Genomic DNA, 21,063 nt, shown 5'->3' with positions numbered 1-21,063 from the left:
GAATTCTGCCAGCAGACAGCCTTTAGACTCAAACTGCAATTTCCACTCTTCCTGGACCTCCAGCCAGATGCCTCCCCACTCACATCAAAGATGCAAGACTTATCAACCTCCACAACTGCATAAGTCAATTGCTTAAACCAATCAATTTTTCTACTTACTACATACACACACACGCACACATACACACCCTATTGGCTCTGTTTCTCTGGAGAACCCTGACTAATAGAAGAAGGAAATCCATCCCTGGCAGAGGTGCCACCTGCAGGAAGGGGTGCCCAGAGGGGGTGGCTTTCCCTGCTTGTCACATAGCTCTCCACGTACCAGCAGAGGTCTTGCGTGAAATGACAAGGATCAGCCCAGAGTTTGCCATCCCCTATCCATGGCCAGACCCAAGGCCTCCATGGAAGCCCCTGCTCCAGTCTCTGTCCAGGGTCTGCACTGCCCCCACCTGATGCCCCACTACCACCAGGAAGCCCTCACACGGGCCAGGCATTCTCCTGCCTCACCTGCCTGCCTTCTACTTCTGCTCTTGCCGGTCTCTTGCCAAGAGTGCCTTCTCTCTGCCACTCCTGCCAAGCTTAATAAATGACAGAGGTTCCTGGGAGAAGAGCTTCTTCATCACTTTCTTTTTGCTTATACCTTGAGCAAAGCAGGATAAGAATGTCACCTCCCACCTGTACCTATAGATTTGTAAGCCACAAGGTACGCATTCTCCCACCTGATGCACAGTGGTTCCTTTCCATGTTCCATTGGACCCCCTGGCCAGATGGTCCATCAAGAACACGGATCTCCTGTGACACACAGCATGTGTCCTGGGTACTATGGGAAGTTATAGAACAAGTTCAAGTCTAGATCCCCACCTTGTGGGAGCTCAGGGGTAAGAGAAGGCTAAATCAAATTTCAAAGGGGCGCCTGGGTGGCATAACAGGTTGGGCATCTGACTCTTGGTTTCAGCTCAGGTCGTGATCTCAGGGTCTTGAGATTGAGCCCTGTACTGGGCTCCATGTTCAGTGTGGAGTCTGCTCAAGAGTCTCTCTCCTTCTGCCCCTCCTCACTGTACATGCACACACACCCTCTCTCTAAAATAAATAAATAAATCTTTTTTAAAAAGAGTCAGAAATTAATAAAATACTGCAGTTTAAAAATAACACCGGGGCACCTGGCTGGCTCAGTCATTAGGCGTCTGCCTTCAGCTCGAGTCATGATCCCGGCATCCTGGGATCGAGCCCCACATCTGGCTCCCTGCTCCGCGGGAAGCCTGCTTCTTCCTCTCCTGCTTCCCCTGCTTGTGTTCCCTCTCTCACTGTCTCTGTCAAATAAATAAGTAAAGTCTTTAAATAAATAAATAAATAAAAACCAACATGTTTCAGAGTACAAAAGCCAAACCCCAACCCCCAAGACCAGTACAAGCAGTGCCCCTTAACAAAGGTATTTCTGTGCATCACTCTGGCAGCTGATCTCATTTCCTTCAGTTTTTCATACAACTTTAGAGCTGGAAAGAACCTTAATCTGATTCAAGTATATTCCAAAACAAAAACAAAACTGGATCATTTATTGAAATATATTGTAATGAGATCAGGTGTGTGTGTGTGTGTGTTAGTTAAGGAGAGGGTAGGAGAAGGGATGTGAGCATGTCCACAACCATGGATAACTGTAGCAGTGCCGCTGACAATTCTATCATGTCTTCCTAAGTCCCACTATAACTCCTTTCCCCAAGCTCTCCATCTACCTCAAACCTCCCACCTTCCCTTTTCCCCACCTGAAAAAGATGACCTCATCTTCCACCTTGCTAAGAAAATCTGGTTCCACTCCATCCTCCTTTGGTTGGGTCCCTCTCCAAGTTCTCCTCTCCCTTAGGCTCACATTGTGAAAAAAGACATTTAAGGCCCTTCACAGTGTGACCTCAGCACAAACTTTGCAACCTCAGCTCCACTGTTCACCAAACTGAACCCCATATGCTAGTCAACAAGACTATTCACCATGCAATCTCTGTGCTTTATGCTCTCCAGTGCCTGTACACTTGCTTAGCCCATCTCATCCTCCAGAAGTCCCCTCCTCCAACCTCTACTTCCTCCAATCCCAACCATCCTTGAGAGCCTGAGTCAGATGCCATCTGCTTCAGACAGTCTCAATCCACCCAAATGTAACCTAACTCTCTCCCTGTCTGTCTGTCTGTGTCTCTCTCTCCTATAAACCAGTGGGCATTTACATGGCCAACTACTACAGAGACTTGTACCTCCCAATGACCCCAGACTACAAGGGCTAGAATGAGGTCTTACCCATCCTCGGCTGCAAGTAAAGCTTCCAGCACTGCACCTTCCTCACTAAATACCAGCTACTTGGACAACAAAGAGAGAGAAGGAATGGAAAATGAAGGAATGGGTATCAAAACACAGAACTACAGGCTGATCATACCTGTAGGGGGCCTCTGAGGACTCTTGGCCCAGAAGAGGAATGTATAAGGATGGGCTGGTGGTCAGAACCCTGCCATGTCCTCCAGCAGGGAGCCAAGAACTCCTGGGGACCAAGGCGGTCTATAGCCTCATGGATTAGGCCTGTGTGTTCCCCATTCAGGGCACAAAGGTGTCCGCCTGAGCTCCTTCCATGGCATGAGCCATGACCAGGAGAAGAAAGAACTCAAGTCTCAGCCACCTGTCAGGGCTCCCCTCTGCTGGATGGAAAGGACCAAGTCTTCAGCATTCTCCCCGGATGCTCAAGCTCCGGCGCCATCTGCTGGCTACGGGAAGCACTGCACCCAGACCTCCAGTCCCAAGGGCAGTTAGGGGACCAAGGTGGAGACAATTCCCAACCCTGGGAATTTTAGAGTCACCAGAAATGACCCCACCTCCTAGAGTTCGGGCTTCTAACTGCCTCCCATAATCTGTCCTTCAGGACTTCAACCTAGCATTTAAAATAAAAGGAACAAAAAAAAAAAAAAAAAAAAGCAAGTTTCCTTCTGGTAATACTAGCTGAGAAACTTCCAAGACACAGAAAACAGTCAAAGTCCACCAAAGTCAACCACAGAAAGACGATTATCATATGATCTCTCTGATATGAGGAATTTGAGAGGCAGGGCAGGGGGTTGTGGGGGGTAAGGAAGGAAAAAATGAAACAAGATGGGAAAGATGGGATCGGGAGGAAAACAAACCATAAGAGACTCTTAATCTCACAAAACAAACTGAGGGTTGCTGGGGGGAGGCAGGTAGGGAGAGGGTGGTTGGGTTATGGACATTGGGGAGGGTGTGTGCTATGGTGAGTGCTGTGAAGTGTGTAAGCCTGATGATTCACAGACCTGTACCCCTGGGGCTAATAATACATTATACGTTAATAAAAATAATTTTAAAAAGAAAAAAGAAAGAAAACAGATTTCCAAATTATTTCTGCCAGAGAGAAGCTCTGTTACATAGGAGACAAAGCACTGGCCTGGTAATCAGAAGATCCAAGGCCTTGTCCTGTCACTCACACCCTTCTCCCTTAGCTCAGTGGTCCCCACCCCACCCCCAACCCCACACAGCACTATGCCAGGACAGTGCCCCTTTACTTATACCCCCTCCCATGGACTGGCTGCTCTGCAAAGATTTGCACAGATTCAGAGTCACATGCAGATCATGGAGTTCAGAAGAGATGCAAACTCACTGTCATCTCCCGCACCCTGCTGGGGACACCCCGGGGGCCAGCCTCATCTGCCTGGGACAGGGACTGGTATGAGGACACTAATGACCCTGTAAGACCTCTGATGGTGGGAAGGCTCCTCAAGAGGCACAGATGCAATCAACCCGTGCAGCCCCAACACACCAGCCTCGAGCTCTCTCTGGCCACCCTCCCTGCTCTTTCGGCCTGAGATTTAGGGGCAGCTATGCAGACTTTGATCTCTAGGGGCCTTTGGAGCCCATCTAAGAACTTGAACCCAGCCAGCAGGTGGTGATACATGAAAGCCCGTTTCCTGTAACCACATTCCTGAAACCAGGGATGAAACAGAGCTTTCCACAGAGGGTCCCAGGGCAGGCGTGGAGCCCACCACCAGTGGGATCCACTCAGACCTCTTCCTGGCAGGGCATGCTGCTCCGTCAGTGTCACGGGAGAGGCGGGAGGAGGAGGGAAGTGCAAAGTGAGTGACTTTCCCCGCCCTCACACCCCCACATCCACCTACCCTGCTTCCCACACAGCCCCTTTCCCCTCCCTCCACCCACAGACTGAGAAAGTGTGTCACCAGGGAACAAATGCCATCTTCCCCAAGGGAGGAGGAGGAGGCAGGGGGAGAGGAAAGATTTCAATTGTGCGCCTGTGGGGGCCCCGGTAAGAAACCAGAGGCTGTCGAGCTTCCCAGCTGGGAAGAACGCCCCCTCAGAACCGTGACCTTGACATTAGCCTCCTTTCTCCGAGGGCTTGACACACCTGAGGGGCAGGAGCCATAGGCCACCAAGCTCAGTACCACACGGCCGGGGGAACTTAGAGAAGAGGACCTGAAGATCCAGATGAAATCTTTTGACTCCAAACACCCTTTGGCCAGCTGGGTGTGCCCACCACGGGGCTGACACCCCAAACTTCTCATCTCTCTTCACCCTGATTTACAGGGGTGCCACTGACCTGCTCTCGCCTCCTCCTCTGGCTCTCCACAGACAAGCCGGCCTCCAAGGGTTAATCTACTGCCTTCCTTCCCTTGCAGCCGCCCCCACTGAGCTGCCACACGCCAGCAATGATGCACTTCACACTGTTATTACAGTGATTTATTTAGTTTTAATTTGGGGGTGAATCTCGTGCTAGAGGAAGCGGGAGGCCAACGGTCTTGGCAAGAAGCAAAGCCACGCACAGGCCTGTGCCATGCCAATCCTGTCCCCTCCGCCGGTGTCCCTCCATCCTAACCCTACTCCTCCTGGCCTGTGGCCTTGCTCCTGACTCCAGCCCTAAACTGGGAGGTTATCTCCTCTGCCTAAGCCTTTATCCCTCATCTGCAAAATGGAGTAAATAACAGTACCTACCTCCTACGTCTGCCGCGAGGACGAGGTGAGCTACTGCAGGGAACGCGGTACAGCTGTTCTCACGCAGTAAACACTCAATAACGAACAGATGTTATTGGGATTGAGCCTTATGAATCACATTACTTGGTAGAGTAAAAGCAATCGCCTATCAACTATTTCAGAAGGTTCGAGTCATCTTTTCACGGAGGGCCACAGAGGCGCCTTGTAACCCCTTTGATTTCACTCCTGAGAGTTGCCAAGAAGTACATTTCCGCTCTGGGGTGGAGCCCCAACCCCCAGCAGCGAGAGCACAGCAGCCCAGACCCCGGCCCTCCTGGGCCCGCAGCTACCTCCTTGCCCAGGTCCTCGCGGATGACCTGGCGGACCTCATGCATGCTGCTCTGCGGGGCCTGGCTGTGGAGCACCTTCAGGGTGCTGGTGTACTCCTCCGGCAGCAGGTAGTCCAAGGCTCCCAGGTGCTGGCCCACCTTGATGAAAGTGCCCCGGTTGGCACAGCAGAGCTCGCAGAGACGCCTGGCAGAACGGAGGTGCACCTGCAGGGAGAGAGGCCGGGGCCGGAGAGGTGTGAGTGCCCACTGTCCACTGGACATCGGTCCCTCCTCTGGCCCCCTCTGCTGGAAAGCCCTGATTCACTCCCCAGAGCGAGTGAGCAAGTGCACATGCACACACGCGCGTGCACGCACGCGCACACACACACACACACAGTTTCACTCGCCTCCTGCCTCAATGCTCTCCTTCAGCCTCAGCACCCAGGGCAGTCAATCCCAGCCTCAACCTGAGGCTGGCCACCCGCTCGCATGTTTCTGGTTGTCTTCCCATCGAAACTCACCTGGCCCAGGAACCAGAGCATTCGTTCAAGGCTTTTCACCAAATCTACTAATGATTCAGTTGAGGGCGCACGGAGTAAGTGTACGTGCCACCCAAGCCTCAGACACACGAACAACACTATCTGCTTGGAGGTCTACAGTTTCTAAAACACGGTCATTTGTATCATTTCTTTGAATCCCTACAGCTCAGGGAGCCAGGTACTGGTATCTTTAAAAATAAAAAACCCAGGTGTTGTGCTTATGAAGAAAAGCTAATAGAGGTCAAAGGAAGGTCTAGGAAATGCTCCAAACCTAGGGCTCTTTTAACTCAGCAAACTTTTGCATGGATCTCCTCTTAAATGGAGTCTTACTCCATTTAAGTTACTCCATTAAAGTCTTACTGGGACTTTACAACTCTCAGGAGTCTTACTGGGGAATGTCAGGTGCATGGAGCACACAGCTAGGCCGGTCGCCTAGGACAGGGCAGACTGCCTGATGCCCTCTGTCCTTCCAGAGCTAGGGGGTGGCCCCCTTAGGTCCTAGGCTGTGTATTCCCTGTTCTCACTCCAGTTCATTGGAGGGTCTTAGAACTGGGAGGGCCCATCCTTCCTGGCGCTACAGTTTCTGCTGCAGGATGGGGCCATGGGCACAGACAGAAAGGAGCCCAGTGCCCTGTGGGAAGCTCTTCACCCCCAAAAAATCAACCAAGAGGGGAAACACCTAGATGGACTTGCACTCTCTTGAGTGTCACAGAAGATGCCAACATAAGCACGTACTGGAGGCAATAAACCACCTGAAGAGTTAAGTAACTTCTGGCAACAACGATGGAAGAAAACAGTTAAAGATCCCCTACAATGAGTTGCTAGGTGAGCCACACAGAAAACTATTACTTCAGAAATTAAAATACCACCACAGCCCTCAAAAGCCTTGTCCCAGCAGCCAGGGAGCCCATCTGCCCTGTCTGGCCACAGCCGACTGGATGCCCCGGCCTCCAGCCCTGGGAGCTGTCCTGAGGTCCTCCCCACCCCCCAGCATCCACCACAGGCTCTGCTGGACTCCACCACCTCGCGCCCCAGTGCACTCTCAGGGGGCCCTAAATGCACATGGCTCCTTCCCCCGGGGCAGAGTCCTCCAGCCTGGATGTGGGTACCTGGTCCAAACTGGGCCACGGAGAGCCTTTTTTCCCCGAGAGGAGAACACAGGGAGAAGGAAATTAATCCTAAGAAATGAAGGGAGAGAGCATGTTCTTAGATGGGTCGAAGAATTATGGGAAAGGGGTAGATTCTCTTTAAGACTTTGCAACTGGGGACTCAGGGGACCAGTGGCAGATGGTGGGAAATCAGTGCTACGGCCGGCCAAGGCCACACTCAAGCCCTGGCTTTGAGGAAGCAAGAAAGAGGGCAAACGTGATCAAACACAGAAGTGGGCACTTCCTCACATTTGTATGAACAAATGACTTTTTGCAGCTCAAATAATCATTGCCCAAATTCCAGCCCAGAAGAGGAGAGGCCATAGTCACTGGCAGAGTAGGAGGCAACAGACAGGCATCTACAACCCGTAAGTCCTGAGACACAGAGCGACAGCTGCCATGTCCAGCCCGACAGTCCCGGCCGGGCTGCGCAGGCACACGGAGAATGACTCCCAATACCAGGATCACACCGAGACCCACGGGAGCTCAGGTGCAGCAACCAGCGGGGCTGGAATCAGAGGCCGGGCTCAGCTCGGAAGAGGGCAAGTGGGTGTGTGCTGCTGGGCCCATGGCCTCCAAGCTCCAAATTCACCCCTCCCCGCCCTGCGCTGTGACCTCGGGGCTGCAGCCTGTCCTTTCTCCTTTATCAAATGGCTTCTTACTTGGCTTTGTCCACACTGAGGCCACAGCAGGACAAGGAGGCTCTCTTCCCAGTGCCAGTGCGGCCTTTTAGCTCAGCAGCCAGCAGACCAGTGGTTTCGGGGTGCTCCCTGCAGTGGCCTTCCCAGACCGGCCCACCCTCACTAAATTCCCCACTACCAGGCGGGCTCCTGTGATGGACCGACTCGGGCCCAGGCTCTCCAGCACGTGCTCTGACCAGGCCAGCAGCCTGCTCCCATGGACCGTGCCTTCCACTGTGCATCTCCTCACCACAGGGCAGACCTCACTGTGTACCTCAGCCTTGCCGGAGGGAGACCCTCGGCTGAATTCTGCCCTTGCTCACTACCCCCAAGCCCCAGATAGGGTGGATGCTTTATGAGCTTGCTACTTCTCCATCCATAGAATCTTCTTTTACTCCTTTTAGGAGGGAACGACCTTCTTTCTACTTTCACCAGTTAATAATATTTTCTATTAGGTTTTCCCCACTTGAACCCTCTTGCACCGTTGGTGGGAACATGAACTGGTGCAGCCACTGCTGAAAACAGTATGGCAGTTCCTCAGCAAGTTATAAACAGAGCTGCCCTGCGAGCCAGCAATCACACCAGTAGGTATTTACCCAAAGCATGCAAAAATACTAATTCAGACAGATACATGCATCCCGGTGTTTAATAGCAGCAGCATCTACGCTAGCTCAATTATGGAAAGAGCCCAAGTGCCAGTGACTGATGAATGAATAAAGAAGATGTGATACATATATGAATATATATATATATTTGTGTGTGTGTGTGTGTAAATATATATGTATATTACTCAGCCACAAAAGAGAACAAAATCTTGCCATTTGCAACAACATGGATGGAGCTAGAGAGTATAATGCTAAGCAAAATAAATAAGTCAGGCAGAGAAAGACAAATACCATATGATCTCACTCGTATGTGGAATTTAAGACACAAAACAAATGAGCAAAGGGGAAAAAGAGAGAGAGAGAGGCAAACCAAGAAACACTCTTAACTACAGAGAACTGACGGGGTGCTGGTGGAGGGAGGGAGCAACAGGGGACCAGGATTAAGGAGCACATCTGCCGTGATGAGCACTGGAAGACTGACGGGAGTGGTAAGTCCCTGTATTGTACACCGAACTCCAATATGACACTCTGTGTGAACACACTTTAATAAATAAATAGTCAATCAAGAAATAAAAGACTGGGGGTGCCTGGGTGGCTCCGTGGGTTAAAGCCTCTGCCTTCGGCCAGCATCACCTTGATCCCAAAACCAGACAAGGATCCCATCAAAAAAGAGAGCTATAGACCAATATCCTTGATGAACACAGATGCAAAAATTCTCACCAAAATACTAGCCAGTAGGATTCAACAGTACATTAAAAGGATTATTCACCACGACCAAGTGGGATTTATCCCAGGGCTGCAAGGTTGGTTCAACATCCGCAAATCAGTCAATGTGATACAACACATCAATAAAAGAAAGAACAAGAACCATATGATACTCTCAATAGATGCTGAAAAAGCATTTGACAAAGTACAGCATCCCTTCCTGATCAAAACCCTTCAAAGTGTAGGGATAGAGGGCACATACCTCAATATCATCAAAGCCATCTATGAAAAACCCACTGCAAATATCATTCTCAATGGAGAAAAACTGAAAGCTTTTCCACTAAGGTCAGGAACACGGCAGGGATGTCCATTATCACCACTGCTATTCAACATAGTACTAGAAGTCCTAGCCTCAGCAATCAGACAACAAAAGGAAATTAAAGGAATCCAAATTGGCAAAGAAGAAGTCAAATTATCACTCTTCGCAGATGATATGATACTTTATGTGGAAAACCCAAAAGACTCCACTCCAAAACTGCTAGAACTTATACAGGAATTCAGTAAAGTGTCAGGATATAAGATCAATGCACAGAAATCAGTTGCATTTCTCTACACCAACAACAAGACAGAAGAAAGAGAAATTAAGGAGTCAATCCCATTTACAATTGCACCCCAAACCATAAGATACCTAGGAATAAACCAAACCAAAGAGGCTAAGAATCTATACTCAGAAAACTATAAAGTACTCATGAAAGAAATTGAGGAAGACACAAAGAAATGGAAAAATGTTCCATGCTCCTGGATTGGAAGAATAAATATTGTGAAAATGTCTATGCTACCTAAAGCAATCTACACATTTAATGCAATTCCTATCAAAGTACCATCCATCTTTTTCAAAGAAATGGAACAAATAATTTTAAAATTTATATGGAACCAGAAAAGACCTCGAATAGCCAAAGGGATATTGAAAAAGAAAGCCAAAGTTGGTGGCATCACAATTCCGGACTTCAAGCTTTATTACAAAGCTGTCATCATCAAGACAGCATGGTACTGGCACAAAAACAGACACATAGACCAATGGAACAGAATAGAGAGCCCAGAAATAGACCCTCAACTCTATGGTCAACTAATCTTCGACAAGGCAGGAAAGAATGTCCAATGGAAAAAAGACAGCCTCTTCAATAAATGGTGTTGGGAAAATTGGACAGCCACGTGCAGAAAAATGAAATTGGACCATTTCCTTACACCACACACAAAAATAGATTCAAAATGGATTAAGGATCTCAATGTGAGAAAGGAATCCATCAAAATCCTTGAGGAGAACACAGGCAGCAACCTCTTCGACCTCAGCCGCAGCAACATCTTCCTAGGAACATCGCCAAAGGCAAGGGAAGCAAAGGCAAAAATGAACTTTTGGGATTTCATCAAAATCAAAAGCTTTTGCACAGCAAAGGAAACAGTTAACAAAACCAAAAGACAACTGACAGAATGGGAGAAGATATTTGCAAACGACATATCAGATAAAGGACTAGTGTCCAAAATCTATAAAGAACTTAACAAACTCAACACCCAAAGAACTAATAATCCAATCAAGAAATGGGCAGAGGACATGAACAGACGTTTCTGCAAAGAAGACATCCAGATGGCCAACAGACACATGAAAAAGTGCTCCATATCACTCGGCATCAGGGAAATACAAATCAAAACCACAATGAGATATCACCTCACACCAGTCAGAATGGCTAAAATCAACAGGTCAGGAAATGACAGATGCTGGCGAGGATGCGGAGAAAGGGGAACCCTCCTACACTGTTGGTGGGAATGCAAGCTGGTGCAACCACTCTGGAAAACAGCATGGAGGTTCCTCAAAATGTTGAAAATAGAACTGCCCTATGACCCAGCAATTGCACTACTGGGAATTTACCCTAAAGATACAAACGTAGTGATCCAAAGGGGCACGTGCACCCGAATGTTTATAGCAGCAATGTCCACAATAGCCAAACTATGGAAAGAACCTAGATGTCCATCAACAGATGAATGGATAAAGAAGATGTGGTATATATACACAATGGAATACTATGCAGCCATCAAAAGAAACGAAATCTTGCCATTTGCGACAACATGGATGGAACTAGAGCGTATCATGCTTAGCGAAATAAGTCAAGCGGAGAAAGACAACTATCATATGATCTCCCTGATATGAGGAAGTGGTGATGCAACATGGGGGCTTAAGTGGGTAGGAGAAGAATCCATGAAACAAGATGGGATAGGGAGGGAGACCAACCATAAGTGACTCTTAATCTCACGAAACAAACTGTGGGTTTCTGGGGGGAGGGGGGTTGGGAGAAGGGGGGTAGGGTTATGGACATTGGGGAGGGTATGTGCTTTTGGGTAAATTGGAAGGGGAGATGAACCATGAGAGACTATGGACTCTGAAAAACAGTCTGAGGGGTTTGAAGTGGCTGGGGGGTGGGAGGTTGGGGTGCCAGGTGGTGGGTATTATAGAGGGCACAGCTTGCATGGAGCACTGGGTGTGGTGAAAAAATAATGAATACTGTTTTTCTGAAAATAAATAAATTGGGAAAAATAAATAAATAAATAAATAAATAAAATAAATAAAATAAAATAAAATTAAAAAAAAAAAAAAAAAAGCCTCTGCCTTCGGCTTGGGTCATGATCTGCTCAGCGGGGAGCCTGCTTCCTCCTCTCTCTCTCTGCCTGCCTCTCTGCCTACTTGTGATCTCTGTCTGTGAAATAAATAAATAAAATCTTTAAAAAAAAAAAAGAAAGAAAAGACTGGGTTCCATTCTACCCATTTTAATACAGTGTGCATTCTGCAGTTTACTTACACGATAATCAGTGTAAAATAAGATCTCAGAAATTTAACAAATAAAATGGTTTCCCCCGTCAGATTACTGGCATGACCGGTCCCTGATGGATACACAGGATTGGCCCCTGAAATCCAATTTTAATAAATTAGGACAAAAAGAAGGGACTTCAGATCAAGAGGACAATACAGCAGCTCATGTCTACGAGCTGAAGACCAGCTCTACCGTTTTCCTTAGACTCAATTCACATCTGTTTGTTTCTGCTGCCGGCAGCCCTCAGGAAGCACCAGCCTAGAGGATGTTAGTGGAAAGATTTAAAAAAAGAAGAAGAAGAAGAAGAAGAGGAGGAGGAGGAGGAGGAGGAGGAGAAAGCAAGCATCAGTCCCCTGGCCCTCACCGGCAGCTGGAGCCAGCCCTAAGCGGGGTCTCTTGGCACAAAGTGACGGTCACCTTCAAGACAATGTGTGGACAATACGGGGAGCCCTCTCTGCTCACAGAAGCCCAGGAAAGCTGGTCAAGGCCCAACTCACCGGCCTCTTGGTACATCAGCCATGGGGGCACGGACCATGTGTGTCCCCTGCACGCTCTGTGTACCTCAGGGCAAGCTGTGCATACGCCATTAATGTAGATTGATGACGACTCTGGGTTACACACTCACAAAACCACCACCCATGAAGCTGAGTCAGCATCTATGGCAAACGGCACCCACATTTCAACTAAAGAAGCCCCAAAGTCACCTTCAACGAGCTTCTTTATAAATTGTCTCTCTCTCTCTCACACACACACACAGAGGTGAGGGATACTGCCACTCACCAAAAACCAGTAAATTTTTTTTTAAGACCAAATGACACAAATGCTGATCTCCAGGGTCCCTTTTCAGCTCCTGCTCCAAGGGCTTCACTGTTCTTCGGAAGCAGAAGACAGGTCCCACCATTCACCTCCTTAATCTGATCCCCTAAGGGGCTGCACCTGTTGATGGCAGGGACTATCCACAAGGATTTCACAGTTCTCTCCCCGCCCAGGGACCTTTCCTCTGACAAGGAGTCTGCTTGATGAAAAGGCAAAGCTTCTGGAACCTCAGGACCTCAGCATTCCCCTGAATCTAGTCCTGTATGCTACACATCTTCAGGCATTGCACTTACACAGGCCCCAGGAAGGACACGCAGGCAGGTGAAAAGTTAGTGGTACCAGTTCTGTCCAGCAGAGCCTTCTGCAGTGATGGAAATATTCTTCATCTGCCCTGCCCAATAACATAGCAGCCACCAGCTACCAGTGGCCCCTGGACACTTGAAATGTGGTTGGTGTGACAGAGGAACTGAGTTCTTCATTTTATTTAATTTCAAATAATTTAAATTTAAATCATCACATGTGGCTAGTGGCTACCATATTGGACAGCTCAGTCTTATAAATCAGAAACTATAATAAATAACCATTTATGTAGTGCCCTGTTTTTGTTTTGTTTTGTTTTAATTTATTTGACAGAGAGAGATCAGAAGCAGGCAGAGAGGCAGGCAGAGAGAGAGAGAGAGCAGGAAGCAGCTCCCCACCGAGGAGAGAGCCCAATGCAGAACCCAATCCCAGGACCCCAAGATCATGACCCAAGCCGAAGGCAGAGGCTTAACCCACTGAGCCACCCAGGCGCCCTGTAGTGCCCTGTTTTAAGTACTATGCCTGGACTACAATAAAAGCTAAAATATAAGTGGTTGTTACTGGGGTTTTTTTTTTAAGATTTTATTTATTTATTTGACAGAGAGAGAGAGACATCACAAGTAGGCAGAGAAGCAGGCAGAGAGAGGAGAAAGCAAGCTCCCTGCTGAGCAGAGAGCCCGATGTGGGCCTCGATCCCAGGACCCTGAGACCATGACCTGAGCTGAAGGCAGAGGTTTAACCCACTGAGCCACCCAGGCGCCCGGTTTTTACTGTTTTTAAATCTGCCTAATATATCCATAAAATAGATCTTAATATGTGTCTTTAAGGATGACAAAATAATCTCAAAGAGGTTGAGTGACATTCTGAAGGTCCCAGCATCAGCAACGGTGAGATGTTGGTGTGTTTAACCATGTGCCAGGGGCCAGGCATGAGCTGAATTTCTCTATGTATGCACACTGAGGGGACGCAAGCATTGTGGGGATGGTCCCATGGGCAAGGAGCTTATTATAATCCAGACAGAAGGGTGGACGCGCACCCATGAGCTGGAATCACCAATGGCAGGTGATAAAGGCAGCCAGGTATGACATGGGCTAGAGAGAGCACCCGCCTGGTGCTGGGATGGCCACGGAAACTGGATCAAGTGTATACAATCTGGAAGGCAAATGAATGCCATAGTCAGTCTTGAATACAACAAGAGTCATAAAACACAATGATTAATAGCAGTGGCTTTGGAATCAAAAAGTCCTGGGTTCAAATCCTACTTTGCTACTTACTTGTCATAAAACCTTGCACAAGTTCATTCACTTTAGGGCTTCATTTTCCTCATCAGTAAAAGGAAGAGAACAGTGGAAACTGTCACTGGAATGATCCCATGAATCAAGCATAAACAAGAGCTCAGGACGGGATTCAACACACAGTCAGCGCTCAATATATCAGTCAAAAAAGATGGCAGGCGGGGGGAGCCAATGTTCCTAGAAAAATGAAATTTAATAAAAAAAGAACACTCCAGTCCCATCCAGTCTCTATACTTTGCTCAGACTCACAAGTCTGGACCATAATCTAATAGAAACAATAGCTAATTTCATGCTCTGTCATCTAAATGGCATACCATCCATGCATAAGGAATGCAAATAGCAATAGAGCGTTATTCTACTAAATACACTGACCTTATGATCTCTGCCCCAAAGGCCCGCCTACTTCTTCTACTACCCTAACACAGACCACCCATCTGCTCACTGACCCAAGTGCTGCCTTTACAAGCACCTGGTGTGCCTGGCTGTCTGGGTGTGTGGCTGCAGCAGTCCCCACTACAGAGGCCTGACGTTCCCCCTTCTATCCCTGCCAAAACAGGGTAGGAACAGCTGGTGTGGTCTCCCTGCCCCTCCTCCAACTTCATTTTCACTCCCAGCTCAATAACTTGCCTTATGATTATCTCATTACCAATAACCTTGCTGTAATGAGTTTTAATCTGCCTCATATTAATTAAAAGCATTGTTATTAGCCAGCTTGGTTTGGGGCTCGAGAGGGGGACAGTGAATAGCTAATAAGATCAACTCAGTGCTGATTAATTATTGATTGGGAGGGATAGAGCAAAGGCCCAAAGAGGGCAATTCCTGACTCATGTCTAAATACCCAGAAGCAGGAGCTTTGGCCTCCAAACTCAGCAGAAAGGTACCAAAATCAGGCTGAATCATTAAGGCTCCCCATCAGAACGGGACCATAATCTCCAGTGGGATTTAGGGGTGTTTGTGACACAAAGAGGAAAGAGACAGACACACATTACCAACCCCACATGATACAGGAAAAAAGAGAGAGACAATGCAAGAGAAAGTAAGAGACTTCAAAACAAAGATTTTTGATTAATTCTTCTAGTCAAAAAGTCAAGACCCAAAGGAAATGTAATGAAATATAAACAGTGGCATTTCTAGGCTGTGAGACCACAAGAATATTTTTTCCTTCTCCATAGCTTTTTTCTATATTTTCCAAATTTCTTTTTTTTTTTTAATTTCTTAAAGCTCACATGTACTATGTCAATAATGGGGAAGAAATTTTTTTAACATCCCTCTTTCAATATCTTCTACAAACATACAAGTCCAGCTGATTTTTTTTTTTTCAGACTTACAAAATAATGGTTGTTAAGGGACTGAACACCAGGCAGCAAAGGACAGTGATTCTTGAGCAATGAGAAACAAACAACATGAACCCTGTGATTGTTCCAGTTTACTGCATCAAGATTTCCAGGCCCAGCGTCAGGAAAGGGAATCCAGGAAGTGCCGGGAGAAATCCCTGAGTTGAGGAGATGGAGCTGGAAGTCAAAAGACCAAACAACTAGGCTCATAGGACAGAGTACTGTGAGAGGAGAGAGCTATACAAAGAAGGAGCAATGAAGATGTCTAGAGGATCAATCTCACATATTCAGTTCACACATGAGAAAACCATTTGAGTCCAGAGAAAGAATAACCCAAAAAGACAAGAGTTAACAGTACTCAGTGCTCACATAGGACGTTTTCCACCAGCCAGACTGGAGAATCTTGTAATTATTGAGGCACTTGTTATAATACCCAGAAGGGGCTAGCCTCAGTAATGAAGAATATCCTAAACTAAATACTGCTCCATTCCCATCCAATGAATATTAAAAGAAAGGTATGAAAAAGAATGAAATTGTTTCCAAATATTGTGTGTACCAAAACAAAGCTTAAGAGTATTTATAATACAAAAATATCTACCATACAAAAAGATAAAAGTGTACTGTTTGGCACCTAATAAGAAATTACTAGGTATGCAAAGAAGCAGAATAATAAGACACAAAATGAGAGGAAAACTAATCAATCAAAACCAACTCAGAACTAAAAATAATAATAATAAAATATAATTTTTAAAAATCTAGAAATGAAACCCATATTAGAATTAGTACAGAAGAACATTAAAACCATCATTATAACTGCACTTCATATGTTCAAAAGTTAAGCAGAAACAAGAACAATATTTTTTTAAAAAGAGAGTGAGACCCAAATGAAAATTCTTGAGAATTGAGTTTGTTAGCTAAACTATAATGTGAAATATAAAAAATACACTAGATGGGATTAATAACAGATTAGACAATGTAGAAGAAAAGATTAGTGAACTTGAAGACTAGCAATAGAAACTTTTCCAAATGAAATACACAAAGAAAAAAAATTTTTTTAAATAGAAAGACATCAGTGATCTGTGTGACTAATTCAAGCAACCTAGTACACATGTAGTTGGAATCTCCAAAGGAATGGAGATAGGAGAGGATAGAGAAAAAAATATGTAAAGAAATATGGCTGAAATTTTTTCAAATATGATTGAAATGATTTCAAAATTGATTGAATTTTCAAATATGATTTTTTTAAAAAACTATAAACAGATCCAAGAATCTCAAAAATCCCCAAGCATAAGAAACATGAAGGAAACTGCATAATTAAGTTATTCAAAATCAGTAATAAAGAGAAAAATCTTACAAGCATCCAGAGAAAAAATATACATCATGGAGAGAGGAACAAAGATAAAAATGACAGCAGATTTCTCATGGCAACAACACAAGCAGAAGTTAATAGAGCAATGAGTAGAGCACTGAAAGCACTGAAAGAAAATTCCATACCCAGGAAAAACACCTTTCAAAGGACACCTGGGTTGCTCAGTCGGTTAACGTTCTGCCTTCAGCTCAGGTCACGATCCCAGGTTCCTGGAATCAAGCCCCACACTTCGATCTCTGCTCAGTGGGAAGCCTGATTCTTCCTTTCCTCTCCCTGCTGCTCCCCCCACTTGTGCTTTCTCTCTGTCAAATAAATAAATAAAATATTTTTTTTAAGTTGTTTAAAAAAATACAGAAAGGTAAAATGAAACTCTTTCAGGCATATAAAAGCTCACAGAACTCATCTCCCTGTACAACAAAAAAATTGTTAAAGGATATCCTTCACATAGACGGAAAAGGACATGGGAGAAAAATATGGAACTATATGAAAGAAGAGAGACTAGAAATAGTAACTTTATAGGTGAATATACAAGAATTTTTCCTTATATTCTGTATTTCTTTAAAAGATAAGTGACTGCTTAAACAAAAATTATAACAAAGTAATGTGGAATTTATAACATATGCAAAAGCAAAATGTATTACATTAACAGCACAAAGGCTGGGAAGAAAGAAATGAAAGTATACTATTGTAAGAATTTGTGAAATGGTATAGTGTCACTTATACGCAGAATGTAACAAGTTAAAAATGTATGCTGTAAACTCACACAATCACTAAAATAACAAAAAAGCAACAAAGGAAATAAAAAAGAACCATAAAAAATACTCAATGCAAAAGAAAGTATGAGAGGAAATAAGAAATAAAGAGCTAATAGGACAAACAGGAAACAAATAACAAGATGAAAGACATAAATCTAACCATAACAATAATCCTATTAAATATAAATGATCTAAACACCCCAATTAAAAGCCAAAGATTGTCAATTTGGATAGAAAAGAAAGACTCCTGGGGCGCATGGGTGGCTCAGTCAGTTAAGTGTCCTACTGTGGATTTTAGCTCAGGACATCATTTCAGGGTTGTGAGATCAAGCCCCGCACTGGACTCTGTGTTGGGTGTAGAGCCTGCTTAAGATTGTTTCTCTCCCTCTCCCTCTGCCCCTTCCCCTACTCATGCTTGCTCACTCTCCCTTGCTCTCTCTCTAATAAATGCCAACACTAATTAAAATAAAGCTGGAATGGTGATATTCATATCAGACAAGGAAATTTCTATCCATTCTACCTAATTCTAATTCAATTGTTTCACAGCTGAATTCTACCAAATATTTAAGCAGGAAATAATCCCAAGTCCACTCAAACTCTTCCAGAAAACTGAAGACAGAATACTTCCCAACTCATTCTACAAGACCAGCATTACCCCAATATCAAAATCAGATATTAAATACAAGGGGGGATAAAAGCTACAAACCAATATTCATTGTGAAGATAGATATAAAAATTCTTTTTTAAAAATTTTAGCTAATCAAATCCAACAATTTAATAAAGGGCTCTATTCTCATTACATCCTATCAGGTGGTACACAATTTTGATTTTTCTCCCAACAGCCAATGTTAATTTGATCAGTTCATTAAGATGACTATCCACCTGCTTCCTCCCTTAAAAGTTACTTGTTTTCTTTTTATAATTAAGTATTGTGCAAGGAAGAACTCCTGAATCTTATCAAACTCTCAATTTATTCATCTGTTATTTTTGTCCATTTGGATTCATGAATTTCTACTTTTTTCAATAGATCATAGTCCATTGCTATCATTGTTACCTCAACCTCCCTGAGGTATGTTGACCCACAATAAACTACACAAGTACCATCTGATACTTTTTTTTTTAAAGATTTTATTTATTTAGGGCACCTGGGTGGCTCAGTTGGTTAAGCCACTGCCTTTGGCTCAGGTCATGATCCTGGAGTCCCAGAATCAAGTCCTGCATTGAGCTCCCTACTCTGCAGAAAGTCTGCTTCTTCCTCTGACCCTCCCTGCCTCTCCTGCTCTCTGTCTCTCATCTTCTCTCTCTCTCTGAAATAAATAAATAAGTACATAATCTAAAAAAAGAAAGAAAGAAAAAAGGTTTTATTTTATTTATTTGACAGAGAGAGTGTGCACATGCACAAGCAGGGGGAGCAGCAGAGGGAGAGAGGGAGAAGCAGGCTTCCCAGCTAGCAGGAAGCTGGATGCAGGGCCCAATCCCAGAACCCCAGGATCATGACCTGAGCTGAAGGGAAACACTTGACTGACTGAGCTACCTAGTCATCCCTTATGGTTTTTGATAAATGTACACATCCATAAACTGTCACTATAATCAAGCAAGCATATCCAACACTCCCAAAAGCTCCCAATGTCCCTTTGCCAAGCTCCAACCCTCCACATACCTTCCATCTCCAAACAACCACTGATCTGCTTTCTCTCAGTAAAATCTAGAATTTTCTAGTTTTATATAAATGACATAATATAGCTCATAACTATTTTTGGGGTGGCTAACCTTTTTCACTCAATGTAACCTTTTGAGATCCATTTTGTTCTTGCATATATCAAGAGCTTATTGCTTTCCCTTACTGAGTAGTATTCTACTGTATGAATGTACCACAACTTGTTTATTCATTCATCTGTTGATATTTATTTGGGGTGTTTCCAGTTTTGCAGTACAATAAAGCTGCTATAAACATTCATGTACAAATCTCTGCATGGACATATGGGTAAATACTCAGAAATGTAATGGTCAAATTGCATGACAGGTAAATGTTTAAATTTTTAAGAAACTAAACTATTTTCTAAAGTGGTTGTGCATGTTACATTCCACCACAGTGTATGAGAGCTCTTCCACATACCCCCAATGCTTGGTGTAAGGAGTTTCTCTCATTTTGGTCATTCTCATACATGCATGATGATATTTCATTATGGTTTTAATTTGTATTTCTCAAAGACTAATGATGTTGAGCATCTTTTCCTATGCTTACGTGCCATCTCTACATCTTCTCTGGCCAAAAGTCTGTCCAAATCTTCTGTCCATTTTTTAATGGGTTGTATTCTTATACTTGAGTAACAGGAATTCTTTTTTTTTTTTTTTTAGGAATTCTTCATATATTCCATACACAAGTACTTTATCAGATACATGATTTGCAAATATTTTCTCCCAGTCTTAGCTTGTCTTTCCTTTCTCTTAACATCTTCCAAAAAGAACTTGTTTTTAATTTTGATTAAGTAAATTTATTCACTTTTTCTTTTATGGATCATGCTTTTGGTAGCGCACCTAAGAAATCTTTGTCTACCCCCAAGCTATAGTCATTTTCTCCTATGTTTTCTGCTACAAGTTTTATAGTTTTAGGTTTTTACATCTGGGTATGTGACCTATGTGAAATCAGTTGTCACATGTAGAAGGAGATATGTATTAAAATATAATTCTGTGTATGAATAATCTAACAGTTCCAGTAGTTTATTGGAGTGACAGATCTTTCTACAGTAAATAACCTCTGTCCCATTATGAAAAATTACTTGTTCATATACACGTAGGTCTATTTCTGGACTCTCTTACTTGTTCCATAGATCAGTCTGTCTGTCTTTACAATAATCTCACACTATCTTGACTACTATAAGTTAATAGTAAGGCTTGAAATCAAATAGTATTTGTCTTCTAACTTTGTTCTTCTTTTTCAGGGTTACTTTCTAGTGCTACCTCCAAAACCCCTGCATTACCATATCAACTTTAGAATCAGCTTGTCAATTTCTACAAAAGAGCCTGCTAGGATTTTGACTGGGATTGCCATGAATCTAAGGATTTATTTGGGAAGAAGAGACATCTTAACAATATTGAGTCTTTCTACCATGAGCATTATACACCTCTCCATTTATTAGACCTTTTTAAAAATTTCTTTCAGCAATGTTCTGATTCATATATATCATATATAGAAATAAAAATAGAATAGAATTAGAAATTTCTCATAAGAAAATAATCTAAGACATGGAAAATAGTCTACATACAAAGATGTTCAGCACAGTGTTAATTGTAAAAGAAAAACATATGCAGATGCATCATAAAGTAGGAAATGGGAATAGCTAAGCATATCATGTAACAGTAAAAGAA

General features: G+C 44.3%; 1 protein-coding gene across 4 annotated transcripts in view; it reads right to left on the bottom strand.

Annotated features, from left to right (window-relative positions):
• Positions 1-21,063, bottom strand: part of ADCK1 (aarF domain containing kinase 1) — a 154,112-nt gene that overhangs the window by 61,901 nt on the left and 71,148 nt on the right. For all 4 annotated transcript variants that reach the window (XM_044230319.1, XM_044230318.1, XM_044230322.1 and 1 more), the window contains exon 4: positions 5,309-5,512. In XM_044230319.1, coding sequence (XP_044086254.1) covers positions 5,309-5,512 — 204 coding nt within the window. The remainder of the gene's footprint in view (positions 1-5,308; positions 5,513-21,063) is intronic.

This window comes from Neovison vison, chromosome 13, assembly GCF_020171115.1.
Source record: "Neovison vison isolate M4711 chromosome 13, ASM_NN_V1, whole genome shotgun sequence".
Taxonomy (NCBI): Eukaryota; Metazoa; Chordata; class Mammalia; order Carnivora; family Mustelidae; genus Neogale; species Neogale vison.
This window is presented reverse-complemented; position numbering and strand designations above follow the sequence as displayed.